The sequence below is a fragment of the Amblyraja radiata genome, chromosome 12 (assembly GCF_010909765.2).
Source record: "Amblyraja radiata isolate CabotCenter1 chromosome 12, sAmbRad1.1.pri, whole genome shotgun sequence".
NCBI classification, from domain to species: domain Eukaryota; kingdom Metazoa; phylum Chordata; class Chondrichthyes; order Rajiformes; family Rajidae; genus Amblyraja; species Amblyraja radiata.
In genome coordinates this window covers 57,060,766-57,079,826 of record NC_045967.1, presented here as the reverse complement: position 1 = coordinate 57,079,826, position 19,061 = coordinate 57,060,766, and the positions used below count along the sequence as shown (strand labels likewise).

General features: G+C 44.1%; 1 protein-coding gene across 2 annotated transcripts in view; it reads right to left on the bottom strand.

Moving 5' to 3' along the window:
• LOC116979247 (sodium- and chloride-dependent neutral and basic amino acid transporter B(0+)-like) overlaps positions 1–19,061 on the bottom strand; it is a 156,376-nt gene that overhangs the window by 43,754 nt on the left and 93,561 nt on the right. The window contains exons 1-2 of one of the 2 annotated variants that reach the window (XM_033030847.1): positions 1,142–1,294; positions 539–692 (exon numbers count right to left, since the gene is read on the bottom strand). The exons of the other annotated variant lie outside the window; for it this stretch is intronic. Coding sequence (XP_032886738.1) covers positions 539–692; positions 1,142–1,204 — 217 coding nt within the window. The 5' untranslated portion in view covers positions 1,205–1,294. Of the gene's footprint in view, positions 1–538; positions 693–1,141; positions 1,295–19,061 lie in introns of those variants that run through there. 2 annotated transcript variants of the gene reach the window in all.

Below are 19,061 nucleotides of genomic sequence, written 5' to 3'. Positions count from 1 at the left end.
AGTGGATGGACAGAGGGTAGGTAGACACTCTGGTGAGGATGGGCACCGGCGCCGCGTGTCATCGATTTGCCGCTTGGACGGGGATGTTCCTCCAGGGGAGATGGGGATTCCGGGAGGGGCGACGGGTTGGGGATGGTTGGCGGGAGAAGCGAGACACACGAGATGGCAGCTACTGGAATCCTTAAAACCCAACCCGCTGGACGAACTCAGCGACTCGGGCAGCATCTATGGAGGGAAATGGACCGACGGCGTTTCGGGTTGAATTTGCTTCCTGTCGAGGGACTGGCGGTTCTGGACGAGGATCACTGGTTTTAATGGCCACGTTATCCTGGGAATGTGTATCTCATTGGAATCCATTGATCTCTCCTAGGTCAATGTGGTCAAATGCCCTAAAGCGAGTGAAGTCAGAGGAATGATGTATTCTGGTGACACGCGATCTGCTGGGCTCCTGACACTAACTGCCGACGATGAAAGCTCAACTAACCAAACCTATTGAACTCTGCGTCCGTGCGTTAGACCCGTGGACTATCTACAGTACCTCCTCCGTTCCTGTACGCCACGTAAGGGAATCTCCAGACGTTGCCCAGACCCACCGCACAGCCGATCACTGAGAGCAGGTAGTCGGTCTTCGAGGACCAGTTACCTCGCTCCACATTCTCGTCACTTTCACCCACATCTCCATCAGTGGCGGCCTGGGGGAGAAGGAGGGAGATTATCGGACAGTTTCCACCCACCGCTCAGTTCGCTGTTGGAAAACTCCCAACCAAGGAACAGCAACAAAGAAACAAGGAACTGCAGATGCACCAAAGTACCAGTTTACACCGATGATAGACACAAAGTACTGGTGTAACTCTGCGGGTCAGGCAGCATCCCTGGAGAAAATAGATGGGTGACTTTTGGGTCGGGCCCCTTCTACAGACTGTTTGCGATGGGGGGGGGGAAGCTGGGAAGGAGGAGGGCAGGTCCACCCTGTTTTTTCGCGGACAAGTTGGGAACACCGGGAACTGCAGATGCTGGAGCCTTGAGCTGGAGGAACTCAGCGGGTGTGAGAGCCTAAAGAAGGGTGCCGACACGAAACGTGGTCTGTCCATCACGTTCACGGGTCTCCAAGTTGTGGCTGATCCTCGGATTAGGTACTCACTGCGTTCTCAGCCGAGCGGGGTGGGCGCTCGCACTGTGTCAAGCCCAAATCGACCCTGTCCATTCTGGAGAGTGGCTTGTGTTTGTCAACGTGGTCGCAGCAAGAACATGCATTTCAGGATGGCTGAATCGTAAATCTTTAGCAAGCCACGCCTGCCCCATTAAAAACAAGGCCAATAGGTTCTTCTGCTTCCGGGCATGGACTGCATCCAGCGTCACACCCACATCATCCGCGATCATCCGCTCAGCCTGTGGGGAAGAGGGGCATCTTGCTTTAGTTACGACGTCCCGGATGTCTTCATTAAATAATCTGCAAGTTAAACTTCCCATTGCAAGCCGTATGACTGGACCAGTCCAAAGAACAAAACAAACTCCCTGGAGGCACAAGGAAATGCAGATGCTGGACTGGATTACAAAAAAACACAAAGTGCTTGAGTAACTCAGCTGGGCAGGCAGCATCTGTGGAGGGAATGTCCAGAAATGAAAAAGGGCCTCGCCTATTCATCTTCTCCAGTTGCCTGTCCCACCGAGTTGCTCCAGCACTTTGTGTGTGTGTTTTGTTTAAACCATCATCTGCAGTTCTTTTTGCAATGTCTCTTTTGCAATTTGTTTGGTGATTTTCCCCAGCGCACCAACGACATGTTTTAACATGTTCCAACAAAGCAGGTATTTATTACACAATGAGACACACAAAAAGCTGGAGTAACTCAGACGGACAGGCAGCATCTCTGGAGAGAAGGAATGGGTGATGTTTATTGTTGTACCACAACGCTCCTCTCCCCAAAACAAAGAACAATTGAATTGAGTTGAATAGGATACTTTATTGTCACAGTAATATTCTTTGCTTGCATACAACCCCCCCCCCCCCCCCCCTTGATGTTCCCCTGGATTGGAGGAAGGCCAACATCACTCCTCTCTTTAAGTAGGGTTCAACCACCAACCCAGCGAATTATCGTCCTGTTTCACTAACAAGTACTTGCTGCAAATTGCTGGAGCATATAATTGATAGCAATCTGATGCGACGCATGAGCAAACATGATATTCTTGCTGACAACCAACATGCATTTCGGAGGCATAGATCATGCGAGTCCCAGCTTATCCTGACGACAAATTACCTGGCCAAGCACCTTGATAGTAACGTCATCACGGATTTAGTTGTGCTGGACTTTTCTAAAGCATTTGATGTCATCCCACACCAGAGACTACTTCGGAAGCTTGACTTCTATGGTATTCGTTCCAACACGAAACGATGGATCTCCAGTTTCCTGACAAAACGTCTTCAGCGTGTGTGTGTGAACGGAAAGAGCTCCAATTGGCATCCAGTGTTGAGTGGTACACCTCAGGGCACAGTACTTGGCCCACACCTATTTTGCTTTACATAAATGACATCCATGAAAAAGTCGCAAGTACGACCAGACTATTCGCTGATGATTGTTTGCTGTACCGCCCAATTAAGTCAGCTGATGATGAAGATGCTCTCCAAAAGGATCTCGATACTATGGTTGAGTGGTCACAACAATGGGGCATGCAGTTCAACCCTTCCAAATGTGAAATCATGCGTGTCACCAGAAAGAGGACCAGTTGCTTCGCTCCACGTTCTCATCACTTTCACCCACGTGTCCATCGGCGGCAGACTGGGGAGAAACAGACAATGGAATCGTGAGAGTTTCACCTTGTCAGACCTCAAGCAATGAAAACCGTTCCCACCCACCATTCACACACTGAGCTATTCTCAGTTTGGCAGCAATCAGATGGTAAGTTGTCAACATCCAGAACCCCACATGCTGCTCCTTTAGAGGCTGAGATGGTGCGAAATACTGGTAATGACAGAGACCCCAAACATTCATTGTCTAAATGAACATTTAAACAATGAAAGGCCTGGATAGAGTGGATGTGAAGAGCATGTTTCCACTAGTGGAAGAGTCTCGGACCAGAGGGCAAGAATAAATGGACGTACCTGTAGAAAGGAGATGAGGAATTTATTTCGCCTGAGGGTGGTGGATATGTGGAATTCATTGTCACACATCTGTGAAGGTCACTTAGGGGTATTTTTAAAGGGGAGATTGTCAGGTTATTGATTAGTAAGGGTGACAAAGGTTATGGGTAGGAGAATTGGGTTGAGAGGGAAAGATAGACAAAAATGCTGGAGAAACTCAGCAGATGAGGCAGCATCTATGGAGCAAAGGAAATAGGCAACGTTTCGGGTCAAAACCCTTCAGACCTCAAGCAATGAGAACAGAGGTCTGAAGAAGTGTTTCGACCCAAAACGTTGCCTACTTCCTTCGCTCCATAGATGCTGCCTCACCCGCTGAGTTTCTCCAGCATTTTTGTCTACCTTCGATTTTCCATCATCTGTAGTTCCTTCTTAAACGAGAGGGAAATATATCAGCCAACATTGAATGGTGGAGTAGAACTGATCGGCTGAATGGCCTAATACTGCTCCTAAGACTTATGAACTAAACATGTTGCACTTCTTCACAGCAGGTGAAACTAAAAAAACATTCAATTGTTTTGTTAATTTAGTTTGGTTTATTGTCATGTGTACAGAGATAATAATAATAATAATAATAATAATAATAATAATAATAATAATAATAATAATAATAATAATAATAATAATAATAATAATAATAATAAACATTATTTCGGACTCAAGGTCCAGACAAGGGGCAACATTACATTAAAAATGCATTGCATATTAAATATCATAAATATATATAAAATCATTGTATCTATCTATCTATCTATCTATCTATCTATCTATCTATCTATCTATCTATCTATCTATCTATCTATCTATCTATCTATCTATCTATCTATCTTCTATTATTATATAAAACTCTCGCCCCATCCGTCCGACATCCGTCCAGCTGCCTTTCTGCCTTTCGATTCGTTCCCGTCGTGTGATGTCACAATGCCCGATGCTCGCAGACATCCAATCGCAATGCCCGACGCTCGCAGACGTCCAATCGGAATGGATCCATTTACATGTACGGCTTCCGACCGCATTTATTCCTTTGATTCTCTGCAACTCCAAAACCAGATGCAGACTCGCCGACATCTTTTCCATTTCGGTTGAGATTTCACTTTTCTTTCTAAGTATCCGCACCTCATTACATTTTGTCGTGTTTAAGTACACGTTTTTACTCAAATCCTTCCCCCTCCCCCCCCCCCCCCCTCCATATTTCAAAACAAAACTGGCTTCTCACCCACAGAAGCTGCACCAGCCCCAGCCCCTGCTGAACATTCCATCGTGTGATGTCACAATGCCCAATGTTCACATATGTCCAATCGGAATGGATTCATTTACATATGCCTATGCAGGAGCCCCAGCACAATGCCCAATGCTCAAAGACATCGTTGCCATAGAGAGGGAGTACAGAGAAGGTTCACCAGACTGATTCCTGGGATGTCAGTACTTTCATATGAAGAAAAACTGGATAGACTCGCCTGTACTCGCTAGATTTTAGAAGATTAAGGGGGTATCTTATAGAAACGTATTAAATTCTTAAGGGGTTGGACGGGCTAGATGCAAAAAAAATTGTTCCTGATGTTGGGGAAGACCAGAACAAGGGGTCAAAGTTTAAGGATAAGGGGGAAAGCAGAATCGCCAACATCTTTTCCATTTCGGTACAGATTTCACATTTCTTTCTAAGTATCCGCTCCTCATTACATTTCGTCGTGTTTAAGTACACGTTTTTAATCAAATCCTTCTCCCCCCCTCCCCCCCACCCCCCGGTTTTTCAAAAATAAACTGGCTTCTCACCCATACAAGCAGCCATTTCGGTAGACATTTCACTTTCCCTTCCAGCTATCCACTCCTCATTACATTTCGTTATGTTAATGTCCATTTTTTTCATTAAAACCATCTCCCCCCCCCCCCCACTCACTCATTTTGTCGCCTCCTGCTGGCCAGCTACCATAACGGCTGCTGGCGCCCGCAGCACAACCTCAAGCGACGCCATTTAAAAACGGCCTTTCAGGAACGGCTCTACTTCGAGGACCACGTCTCCCGTGGGGGCTACGGGTAGGCAACGGCTGCATTGGGGCATTACACTTTTAAGGCTCTGTGTGTGGGGATGCTTCGTGTGTGTGATGCCGCCCCCCCCCCCCCCCCCCCCCCCGCGTTGTCGAGACGGACCCGACTTCGACGACTTCAAGATACGCTATTTTAAGACGGCCGGGACCCGACTTCGACGATCACGTCTCCCCTGGGGGCTACAGGTAGGGAACGGTCTTTATACACTTTTGCCAACTCTGTGTGTGGGGGTGGTTAGTGTGTGTGATGCCGCCCCCCCCCCCCCCAGTGGGGGCTACGGGTAGGGACGGCTGCGTTAGGGGAGCAGAACCACGTTTTTAATCAAATCCTTCTCCCCCCCCCCTCCCCCTCCCCCAATATTTCAAAAATAAACTGGCTTCTCACCCATAGAAGCAGCACCAGCCCCAGCCCCTGGTGAACGTTCCATCGTGTGATGTCACAATGCCCGATGCTCACAGATGTCCAATCGGAATGGATTCATTTACATATGCCTTTGCAGGAGCACAAGCACTTGGTGAACGTTCCATTGTGTGATGTCACAATGCCCAATGTTCAAATACATTGTTGCCATAGAGGGAGTACAGAGAATGTTCACCAGACTGATTCCTGGGATGTCAGGACTTTCATATGACGAAAGACTGGATAGACTCGGCTTGCACATTCTAGAATTTAGATGATTGAGGGGGTATCTTATAGAAACGTACAAAATTCTTACGGGGTTGGACAGGCTAGATGCAGGAAGTTTGTTCCAGATGTTGGGGAAGTCCATAACAAGGGGTCACAGTTTAAGGATAAGGGTTAAATCCTTTAGGACCGAGATGAGAAAAACATTTTTCACACAGAGAGTGGTGAATCTCTGGAATTCACTGGCACAGAAGGTAGTTGAGGCCTGTTCATTGGCTGTATTTAAGAGGGAGTTAGATGTGGCCCTTGTGGTCAAAGGGATCAGGGGGTATGGAGAGAAGGCAGGTACAGGATACTGAGTTGGATGATCAGCCACGATCACATTGAATGGTGGTGCAGGCTCGAACTGCCGAATGGCCTACTCCTGCCCTTAATTTCAATGGTTCTGTTTCCCTCTCCTCATCCCTCTCCCCCACCCCCCTTCCCTCTCTACACCACCCCCTTCCCTCTCTCCACCCGCCCCCTTCCTCCTACCCCTCTGCCCCTCTTCCATCACTCCCCCTACCCCGCTCCACCTCCCTCCCCACTCTTCCACCTCTCCCCCTTCCCCCTCCACTCTCTCTCCCCACTCATTCCCCTCTCTCCCCCACCCCTCTCCCCCTCCCTCCCTCCTCCCCTACCTCCCCATCCCCCTCTCTCACCCCCTACCCCGCTCTCCTTTCCCTCCCAAATCTGTCCCGTTTCCTCCACCTCCTCTCCCCTCCCTCCACTCTTCACATCCCCCTCCCCCCACCTGTGTGTTTGGGGGGTGGTTAATGTGAGTTTGATGCCGCAGCCCCCCCCCCCCCCCCCCCCCCCCCCCCCCCCCCCCCCCGCAAAACGCCGTTGGGGAAACACCCAACGGGTCTGCACTTGGTCTAGTATTATTATAAAAGTATGATATTAATTTTTGTGAATCAGTCTTAGTATTCATTGCTTCTTCTAAAGGGTCTAAAAATATAGTTTGAAATCTATGTGTGTATTTCTTCATAAAGTCACATACCTGTATATATTTAAAATATTGATTATCCTTCAATTTAAATTTTAATTTTAATTGTTGAAATGATAACAGTTTGCCCAATTCATACATATCCCCTACTTTCCTAATCCCCAGTCTATCCCATTGTTGATATGTGTTGTCGATGAGAGAAGGTTTGAATGCGGGGTTGTTCAATAGTGGGGTTAGTACTGATAAATTATTTAATTTCAAGGATACTTTTATTTGTTTCCAAATTCTTATTATATTGTGAATAATTGGGTTCTTCTTATATATTATACTATTCAATTTTATCGGTGAGAGCAGGATCGTTCCTATATCGTGCGGATAGCACTCCTCTTTCTCCATTCTTATCCACTCCAACTGCTGAGTGGAACTATCCAGCCAGTACATTATGTTCTTAATATGCACTGCCCAGTAGTAATACATAAAGTTAGGTAATGATAAACCCCCAACTTCTTTAGATTTGCACAAATGCTTTCGTTGAATTCTATGTGTTCTGTAATCCCATATAAAATTAGTGATAGTGGAATCTAGTTTTTTGAAAAAATATTTTGGAATATATATTGGGATCGCTTGAAACAAATATTAATTGTGGTAAGAAAGTCATTTTTATAGCGTTAATTCTACCTATCAATGAGAGCGGAAGCGTTTTCCAAAATTTAATCATATCATTCAGTTTATTTAATAGTGGTATAAAATTGGCACTAAATAATGATTTGTGTCTTCTCGTAATTTGAATACCCAGATACTTGAATTCTTCTGTTGCAATTTTGAAGGGGAATTTTAGTAAGTGTCTCGAATCCTGTGGTTTTAAAGACATAAAGACATAATTTCGCTTTTATTCCAATTTATTCTATTTTACTAGAATGTTGCCTGTGTTTCAACAACTAAGTTACAGAGATAAGTTGAATAAGTTAGGTTTTTATTCTCTGGAGCGCAGAAGGTTAAGGGGGGACTTGATAGAGGTCTTTAAAATGATGAGAGGGATAGACAGAGTTGATGTGATCAAGCTTTTCCCTTTGAGAATAGGGAAGATTCAAACAAGAGGACATGACTTCAGAATTAAGGGACAGAAGTTTAGGGGTAACATGAGGGGGAACTTCTTTACTCAGAGAGTGGTAGCGGTGTGGAATGAGCTTCCAGTGGAAGTGATGGCGGCAGGTTCGTTGGTATCATTTAAGAATAAATTGGATAGGCATATGGATGAGAAGGGAATGGAGGGTTATGGTATGAGTGCAGGCAGGTGGGACTAAGGGAAAAAAAATTGTTCGGCACGGACTTGTAGGGCCGAGATGGCCTGTTTCCGTGCTGTAATTGTTATATGGTTATATCCTGAAAAAGAGCTGAATTCCTCAATTAGTGTTAATAAGGTGGGTATACTCGTTTGTGTATTAGTAATATATAAAAGGATATCATCAGCATATAGTGAAATTTTATTCTTTGAGTCCTTAGTGTTATATCCGTGAATAATCGGGTGATTTCTAATCGTTTCGGCCAACGGTTCTATCATAAGGGCGAATAGCAATGGTGATAAGGCACACCCTTGCCTATTACCCCTTGATAAGTAAAATTTTGGAGATAGCGTATTGTTAGTTAGTATTCTTGCAGTAGGTCTATCGTAAAGTGTGAGTGCGGGGATGGGGAGAGAGAGCAGTGTTGCGGGTATGGAAGCTACTCCACTGTTGTTGGGGATGTTCTGCTGCCTGGGACTGTTTGTGGAATTGAGCTTATTTTCTGCGACTCACTGACAATGTTTTAAAAGATTTTGCACAATTTTGAAAAATGTAATTTACTCAAAGGCTGACATGTACGAAGCATTTAAACTAATGAATGGTTTATGAATACCTTTCACATTTTACTTTTCTTGATTTTAAATTAGTTTAACAGAGGACTTCGCAAGAACAAATCATGCTTGAATCTAGTGGTTGTGAATATTCTTAGTTTTTACAGTAAATTGGTTTTAAGCACAAGCACAAAATTATGTTGACCAAACCAGCCTTTGAAAAGAAAGACAGTAAGTAGGTCAACTGCGTCAGCCATTGAAAGACATTAATATATAATAAAGCTGAAGTTATGATGATAGACAAAAAAAATGCTGGAGTAACTCAAGCAGCATCTCTGGAGAGAAGGAATGAGTAACGTTTCGGGTCGAGACCCTTCTTCAGTCAACCCAAATTGCTCTTGGCTCATTTATGATCACATATAATCAAATAAACAAGTTTACACATAACGCTACAAATAAACACATAATGCTATAATCACACAAGTTTATATTACTCCTCAACAAATTAAATTGGTATTCGTGGGGAAACCGTAACCAAGAAATCTTCACAAGTATCTTTAATTCTGCCAGCAGTGACTTTCATGTTGGCGATGAAAATATTCATTTGCTTCAACGTCACTCCAGATGTTAGCAAATAAGATAAAATCTGCACACAGAAATAATTAGGTAACTAGACTAAGTGCAGACTCATTGGGCAATATTCCACCACTCACCCGCTCCCCCAACGCAACCCATTCCCCATCTGGGTCCAATTTGGATTCACTAAGAATCTGACTCACCAGCCTTGACATTCAATGGCATTAACAACTCCAGACACTACCATCAACAGTTTGGGGTTTCATCATTGATCAGAAACTCAACTGGCCATTGAAGTAAGTTTGCACATAAGCAGGTCAGACGTTAGACAATGAGTAACACACTTTTTGACATATCAAGGAATTTCCAAAACAGGTCAGTGACAAAATCCTGGATGAATGCAGCTCCAACCAATCTCGAGAACAAGATATCATGCTGGCTGTGCTATGTGGCTATGCAGCACCTCTCCCCTCCTCCAACACCCCCTTGTATTGCTCCCTGATCACCAGTGTATAATTTGTAGCTATAGATAACCTGCAAAAAGACAAATTGCCAAGTAGTGATCTGGCAGAGGTAATGTCAACCATCCACGGTAAAGACAAGAACATACTGAAAGACTCTCAAAATCCTGTACTGGCTGCAATTTTTTTAATTTTTTTATTTTTTATTTTACATTTAATGCTGGTAATGCTGGAAAGCCCAATATTTACTTACTATCCTTAATTGCCCTCGTGAAAATACTGGTGAACTGCATTCATCAAATAGTGAAGCCATACCCATAATGCAGTTAACAATAGTTCCTGGGTTCAGGCTGAGTGATGAAGAAGGAACTCTGCTGTATTTACAAGCCAGGATCATGTGCAACTTGGAAGAGAATTTCAACAGAGCGGCTCCATTCATCTGCTGCCATCATCTTTTTAGGATGCAAGGCTATGAGGTTTTTGGACATTCTATTGAAATCTACAGGGATTGCTGGCAAACATTCCGTAAATTGTATGCATTGCATTCACAATGATCTGGTGGGGAAGGGTGTGTATCATCAGGATGGTGGATAGAATACCAATCAAGCAGATTTGCTATATCCTGGAAGATGTCATGCTTCAAGTGTTATTCAAATGAATTCATTTTTTGCAAGAGGAATATCTTGAATCACACTCCTAATTTTACCTTGAAAAAATTATGAGGAGCAAGAAGGAGGCATATACTGCAAGATATCCTGTCTCTGAATAGTTTCTGTAGAATTATAACTTTTGTGACTGATCCAGCTATCTGTCTTGTCAAGATATTGATGGTGGAGGATTCAGTGAGGATAATGTTAATAAATGTCAAACAAAGGCATTAGCCTTTCCCTAGTTGGAAACAGCCACTGGCTGGACCTCGTCTCATACTAATGGTACTTGCCACGTTTCCTACTTTCCAACAAATGAAAAGATTTAAGGATCATATTTATAAATCTTTGAAAAAAGTAATGAAATCATTAAAAAAATTAAAAACAACTATAATAAACTAAAGTAGTTGCCATATGTATCCGTATCATTTGAACATCAACTTATTAAGGCAATATCACTAAATGTGCCAATTGCAATACAAAGCGATTTCAACTTTCATGACTATTCCTTACAATGTTGCTGCATGATTATCACATGAACAATGGTTCTTATTCTCGAATCTGTAGAAGAAGCAATGAATGAATTAATTAATTAATTAATTCTCCTGGCTGCTTACCTTTCATATCTGGTTAAGTGCATAAGTATTTTCAAAGGGGAATTCAACATTCCTCAAAGCATAGCTATCATCGACCTTCACACACCAAAAAAAACTGTGTATACCTATGCTATTGAAGCGTTATTATTCATTATTCATTTTAAAACAAACATATGACTAGATTCTGACTTTGTCACTAGAAGGGAACACAGTGGTTACAACTGCTGTGTGATATTTTATGATTAAACTGCAAAGTTTATGATTAAAGTTCAACAAGATGCAAATATTTCATTTGATCATTTCCAATAAATGTAATCACACATTTGGAACCTCATGAAGATCAAACTTTTTTTCAAAAAGCCAGAAATCCTTTAAATGCGACCAAATTGTAAAAACATTGCATTGCAAATTGTACTCCCATGTCTAAATACTATCCAGAGCTTGTTTTAGACAGGCATGGAATACTTCTCGGAATCATGAATATAAAATAACAGTAAAGGGAGAGGAAGTCAACCCATTTCACATTCACATTTCTATTCTCCTTTACGTACCCATCAACCTCCTTCCCCACTAATTCCCTTGACATCCACCCACACGAGGGAGCGCTAGTCAATGAACAGACCATCCAGAACTTCATTGCAATGTGAAAGGAAACAGCTGGGGGAAACCCATATGGTCACAGGGAGAACATGCAAACTCCTTACAGACAGCACCCAAGGTTGGTATGGAACCAGGATCCTGGAGCTGTGAGACTACAGCACTAATGATTGTACCACCATGTCACATCGGGAAGATCATTCATGGTGGCTTGAGATAGGCGATTTAAAGAATTTGCCTGAAAACCTACACAAATTCCCATCATCCTGTAACATTGTAGAGGGGCATTTAGCCTATCAAATCTGTGCTGGTTCGAATTTTTGGTGTAACTTAATGTTATTACCAATTTTGTTGGTTCGACTTCATCTGCAATCTGTTTAGTTAGTTAAGTTTATTATTGCCATGTTTGCCAAGATACAGTGAAAAGCTTTTGTTTGCATGCTAGCCAATCAAAAAAAGGCAGTCTAACTTATGCTAAACTTTGGGATTAAAGTTAAGGATATAATCCTTTTGAGGAAATGGAGCAAATAATAATACAGTGGATGAAATGATTAAATTATGAGCACAGAATACCATTTCCTTCACCTAACAGCTTAAAATAATGTACATGTTTATTATACTATTTCCACTGATTGAATTTTCGGGAAAAAATGTAAAATGAAGCTGTGATGATAATGGAAAGCATGTTTGCTTTATTGCCATATGTGCACTGCACAATGAAATTATGTTTGCATTGATCACACATGCATGAGTTGCCATATTTTGGCACTATTTACAAAATGTCCAAAGTCTAGTCTATGACTTCGATGTACTGGAGCGGCTCCCAATCGAGTTAAGCCCCAGGCTGTTCCAGGGCCTCTTCTGTCACTTTCGACTGGCTCAGCCCACGAAATGATGTGCCTATCCTTGCTTGACCACCTTTGCGCCCTGGAGGCACTTCCTGCAGCTGACCTTGAAGGCCCGGTAGGCAGTACCCCATTCCCTGTCCTACCGGCCCACTCATCTCATCCATCATCACCGGCGACTTCCTCCTCCTCAACTCTCCAGCCTTCGGAACCGAGCTCGACGGATTCCGAGCATCCCCCCTACAGACAGAGACCTGCTGGGTCTTTCTTTGCAGCAACCAGCCAGGCCTCCTGCCACACCTGGCCATGGGCAGCCTGCCGGGGTTTTCCTTTGTTTGGCTCCGCAGCACATCCTGAGAGCCTTTTGCAAAGCACATCCCAGGAGCCTGCTGTCATCAGAATGTGAGAGAAAACCAGAGCACCAGGGGGAAACCAAAGTTGTCGCAAGAAAAATGTGCACACATTTCACAGGCAGCACCTGAGATGAAGATTGAGTTCAAGTTGCTGGCACTATGAGGCAGCTCTGCTGGCTCTGCCACTGTGATACCCAAAAGAGTCAAAGACTACAGATACAGGCCCTTAAGCCTACCTAGTTTACCCATTTACATTGATACAATGAAGTGGTCACATGTTTGCGATGTTGGAAGAAACTGAAGCACCTAGAGGAAACCGACATGTACATATATATCATATATATATTTCATATATGTAGATGTATATATACACACATATATCATATAGAGAACATGTAAACTCTACCTGAACAATACCGGATGTCATGAGTCAACGTGGTTGCTGGAGTTGCAGCAGCTGCAGCACCCTCTGCATGGAGTTCAGATAATTTGCATGCCAATAATCTATATACCCTTTTTCCACCTTACCCTCTCCCATCTTCTCTGCAATTGAAAACCACTGAAGGAGGGTCTCGACCTGAAATGTCACCCATTCCTTCTCTCCAGAGATGCTGCCTGTCCCGCTCAGTTACTGAGCTTTTTGCGTCTATCTTGGATTTCCCCATTCCCAGTTCTGATTTTTTTTTTTTTTTTTAAAGATCTTCCATTTGGAATCTTAAATATTTGCCAATTCCACTGATGCAGCCTGACCCGCTAAGTACTTCCAGCATTTTGTGTTTTTATTTTTGCTTGCATGATGTCCCACAGGATCATCCTAAACCTACATTCACTTGCAAAATAAAACAGTTTGTATTCCATAACTATGTGTCAACTTTAACCTAAGGGGCCAACATTCACCAAATGAACATTTCCATTTCCCACAGAAGCTAACTAAATGGCCCCTGGACAGGAATTCAAATTTTAAACCAAATTTCAGTAATTTGAAAGCAATCTTCAGAGCACTATAGTGTTACATTAACACTATCTATGCTAGTGTACAGTGATTTGGAAATGTTAACTTATTTTTAACAAAGTACATACAAACATACAAACAACAGTTGAGTATTTTTGCTCCTTAAGCCTGTCTAATTGGAGTATAGGGGTACAAGCAAATCACAAATTCCAAAGAAAATTAATATGGTAATTAAAAAACAAATAATGTATGCGTCTGATTCCCAGAATAAACTGGAAACCAGATACATTTGAGTTGAAATGAACATTTATTAGACCACACTTGGAGAATTGTGCACAGCTTTGGTCTATGAATAAGAATTTGATAAGACGTCAAGATAAGATTTCACATGCAGATCAAACCAGAACTAGAGGCCAGAGATATGAAAATCATTAATATTTCCAATAAAGAATTTTGATTAGGACCTTGATTCAAAAGTGAACCATGCTCTGCAGAGTGATTCAGACAAATAATACAGGTTGGATGCTGCCTGTCCTGCTGAGTTACTCTCGCATTTTGTATCTATCTTCGATGTAAACCAGCATCTGCAGTTCCTTCTTGCAAATAATTTAGGTTATCCAGTTCCCTTGAATAGACATGAGAAATGAGCAAAATAACATGCTGAGGTATTAACTGATGGGGATTGTTGGGATTAATTTGAGGAATGTGATGAAGATCATGTGGAGAAAAGCCAACATTGACAGTTGAGCAGAATGGCCCATTTCTGAGCTACGTAATTTGTTACTCTGTATTATTGTTTTGTTGCACTTTATTACAATGTCCTTAAACTGCTTCTAGCCTTCAGTTTGCATGCTACAGTCTCTATAATCAAGGGGTAAAGATCACAAACTGGGATATGCAAATTTAGTATAAGACAAAATCCCAAGTCGACTAACTATCTGAACACAATGTAAATTTAAAAAATTTGCATGAACACACACCTTGACTACAATGAACATCTTGTATTTATAAATTCCATGTAATAAAATAAAGCATCCTAAAAGATCCTAAATTAGATCTTCGACTTCATAATTGGCAGACCACAATCATAACAAATTAGCGACAACACTTCCTCCTCTATATCCTAAACCGTGTGTCCAGTCCAGCCCCCTGCTCTACTCTCTCTATACAAATTATGGTGTACGAATGAATTATACTTTATTATCACATGTGGCATGTAACAATGAAATTCTTTGTCTTAAAAGATATTTCAATTTTTCCTTACATTTGCTTAAGTTCTTGGTAACACATATGCAATCAAACAAAGACAGAAATAGTTTAAGCAAACAGTATGGAGAAATCACCTTTCTGTTCTACTCAAGATTTGAGCTGTTATTAAAATATAAAATGTATATAGAAATGGTGAGCAAATTTGTTGATAACTAAAGTTGGATTGATAAAATGACGCTCAAATATCTTATGTAGGTTTTAAAAAACCCAGATCAGCAAATGGATCCAGACATAAATTTGCGGTGCACATTTCTGATAGATTCAAGCGCCACCTTGTGGTAATGTATTGCAAGCACTCTTGGTTCTTGAAATTTAACTGGACAAATTTTGTTTTAAAACATTTCAGTGATCTCTTTCTCATTATTAGAATCTTCTAAACCCCCCTCACAACATCAACTCTTCCCGACATGAAATAAACAGGCACGTTTCTCCGAGCCCACTAGAATGTAATCAAGAGTAAACAGAGATGTTGTGCAAAGATATTCTCACTTCTTTTGCACTGAGATACCCAGATTTTATTTCTTAGCATTCTCCACCAGCTTCAACTGGCTTCACACCCATAGAAACAGCACCAGCCCCAGCCCCTGGTGAACGTTCCATTGTGTGATGTCACAATGCCCAATGCACACATATGTCCAATCGGAATGGATCCATTTACATATGCCTTTGCAGGAGCCCCAGCCAATGGTGAACGTTCCATCGTGTGATGTCACAATGCCCAATGCTCAGACATTGTTGACATAGAGGGAGTACAGAGAATAGGCTGTGGACCGAGGAGCTAGCACACAAAATGGCTGAGGGAGCTTCACAGATGCCTGTTTTACTGGAGATTCCGATGTGTTGATCTGTGGAATAAATGTCGTGGAAACTTGCAGCAGGTTCATTGTATTTAGTGGGAAAAGCATAAAAAAAGCTGAAGAAAGTGCTGCGAGGTCGATTAAAGTGCAAGAAAGCAAAGTCCCTGCTGAAGTGAGTTAGTTGATTCATGGGGTCCTTCTTTGTGTTCCAGCACATCAGCAGGGATTACTCTACAACACGCTGGCATTAGTGACAATGTTTAATTTACTGTTATAGCTTAGACCACCCCTCCCCCCCCACACTCTTTCCCCTCTCTCCCCCCACCCCTCTCCCCCTCCCATCCCACTCTCCCCCTCCCTCCACACTCTTCCCCCTCTCCCTCCTCATTCCCTTACCGTGCACAGTCTCTGTCTTTAAAGAAGGAACTACAGATGCTGGAAAATCGAAGGTAGACATAAAAAAGTCTAGATAAACTCAGCGGGTGCGGCAGCATCTATGGAGCGAAACCCGGAAGAAGGGGTTTCGGCCAAAAACGTTGCCCTTTTCCTTCGGTCCATAGATGCTGCTGCACCCGCTGAGTTTATCCAGGTTTTTTGTTGTTGTACCAGCCTCTCTCTCTCTCTCTGCCCTTCTCTCTTCTCTCGACTCATGCACGCCCGCTCCAACCCCTCCACCCCCCCCTTCACCTATCTCCCCCATCCTCTCCTCCCCCCCCCCCTCCCCCTCCCCCTCTCCATCCTCCTCCTCCCCTTCCACACAAAATATTTTTTGTGGGGGCAGGTCCACAGTGTGTGTGACTGTTTGTGGAGGCAGCCACGCGCTCTCCATTCAAGAAGACGCTCATCTGTTTGTGGAGGCGCGTGCATAGTGTGTGACCAAAGATCTTATAGCAGAGCTCTCCGCAACAAAATCTTTGTGTGTGACGACACACGCTCCCCCCCCCCCCCCCCCCTTTGGTGCAGGAGGTGCGCGCAGCATCTGAACGCTCCACGATTGTTCGAATTCTTCACTAACCGTCATTCTGACTTTGCTTGTAAAGAGAAAAGTCCTGAATTGCATTTGCCTGATGCAGGAAGATTGTTCCCGATGTTGGGGAAGTCCAGGACAAGCGGCACACAGTTTAAGGATAAAGGGGAAATCCTTTAGTACTGAGATGAGGAAAACATTTTTCACACAGATAATGGTGAATCTCTGGAACTCTCTGCCACAGAAGGTAGTTGAGACCAGTTCATTGGTTATATTTAAGAGGGAGTTAGATGTGGCCCTTGAGACTAAAGGGATCAGGGGGTATGGAGAGAAGGCAGGTATAGGATACTGAGTTGAATGATCAGCCATGTTCATATTGAATGGTGGTGCAGGCTCGAAGGGCCGAATGGCCTACTCCTGCACTTAATTTTTATGCTTCTATGTTTCCCTCTCCACACCCCTCTCCCTCTCCCACCCATCCCTCTCCCCCCCACCCCCCTTCCCTCTCTACCACCACCCCCTTCCCCCTACCCCTCTGTCCCTCTTTCACCACTCCCCCTAACCTTCCCTCCCCACTCTTCCACTTCTATCTCCTTACCCCATGCCTCTCCCACCCCCACCCCTCTCTCTTCCCCTCCCTTCCCCTCTCTCCCCACCCCTTCCCCTACCCCTCTGTCCCTCTTCCACCACTCCCCCGTCTCTCTTCCACCACTGCCGCTACCCCTCCCTCCCTCCCCACTCTTCCACTTCTCTCCCCCTTCTCTCCTCCCCCTCTCCCTCTCCTCACCCCTCTCCCTCTCCCATCCCTCTCTCCCCCACCCCCCTTCCCTCTCTACCCCACCCCCTTCCCTCTCCCCCCCACCCCCTTCCCCCACCCCCTTCCCCCTATCCCTCTTCCATCACTCCCCCTACCCCTCTCCTCCTCCCTCCCCACTCTTCCACTTCTCTCCCCTTCCCCTCCACTCTCCCTCCCCACTCTTTCCCCTCTCTCCCCCACCCCTCTCCCCCTCCCCTCCCTCCTCCTCCCCATCTTCCCCATACCCCCTCCCCACAACGCTCTCCCCATCTCTCACCCCCTACCCCGCTCTCCTTTCCCTCCCAAATCTATCCCGTTTCCTCCTCCTCCTCTCCCCTCCCTCCCCTCTTCTCACCCCCCCCCCCCCCACCCACCGCAAACGCCGTTGGGGAAACAGACCCAACGGGTCTTCACTTGGTCTAGTTAATATATAAAACTCTCGCCCCATCCATCCGGCTGCCGTCCGGCTGCCTTTCTTCCTTTTGATTCGTTCCATCGTGTGATGTCACAATGCCCAATAGTCGCAGATGTCCAATCGGAATAGATCCATTTACATGTACGGCTGCCGGCTGCATTTCTTCCTTTGATTCACTGCAACTCCGAAACCAGACGCAGAATCGCCGACATCTTTTCCATTTCGGGAGAGATTTCACTTTTCTTTCTAAGTATCCGCTCCTCATTACATTTCGTCGTGTTTAAGTACACGTTTTTAATCAAATCCTTCACCCCCCCCCCCACACTATTTCAAAAATAAACTGGCTTCACACCCATAGAAGCAGCACCAGCCCCAGCCCCTGGTGAACGTTCCATTGTGTGATGTCACAATGCCCAATGCTCACATATGTCCAATCGGAATGGATCCATTTACATATGCCTTTGCAGGAGCCCCAGCCCCTGGTGAACGTTCCATCGTGTGATGTCACAATGCCCAATGCTCAAAGACATTGTTGACATAGAGGGAGTACAGAGAATAGGCCTTCATTATAGCCTTGGGTGATTTAAACCACAGCTGTCTAACAAAAGAACTCCCTAACTACACTCAGCAAGTTACATGCCCGAGCAGAGAAAACAATACATTGGATCATTGTTACACTAACATCACTGGCGCTTACCGTGCCTTTCCTCGTGCTCCACTGGGTAGATCCGATCATGTAATGCTGCTGCTCATCCCCGCATACAAACAAAAACTGAAATCCATCAAGCCCAAAACAATAACCGTTAAGTCCTGGTCAGAGGATGTCATCGAAACGTTAAGGGGATGTTTTGAATGTACTGACTGGGACCTCTTCCTCGACGTATCCGGCAACAACATCGACGTGTACACTGACGTGGTGACGTCATACGTCCGCTACTGTGAAGAACTGTGCGTCCCCTACAAAACTGTCACAATACCCAGCAATGGTAAACCCTGGTTCAACAAGCACATACAACTTCTTCGCAAAAAGAAAAATGCAGCCTACACCAACGGTAACAAGGTTCAGTATAAATCAGCAAAATATGAACTCAGGTCTGCAATTCGGAAAGCAAAATTAGCTTATTCAAACAAATTGGAACAACAACTCAAAACCCACAATTCAAGA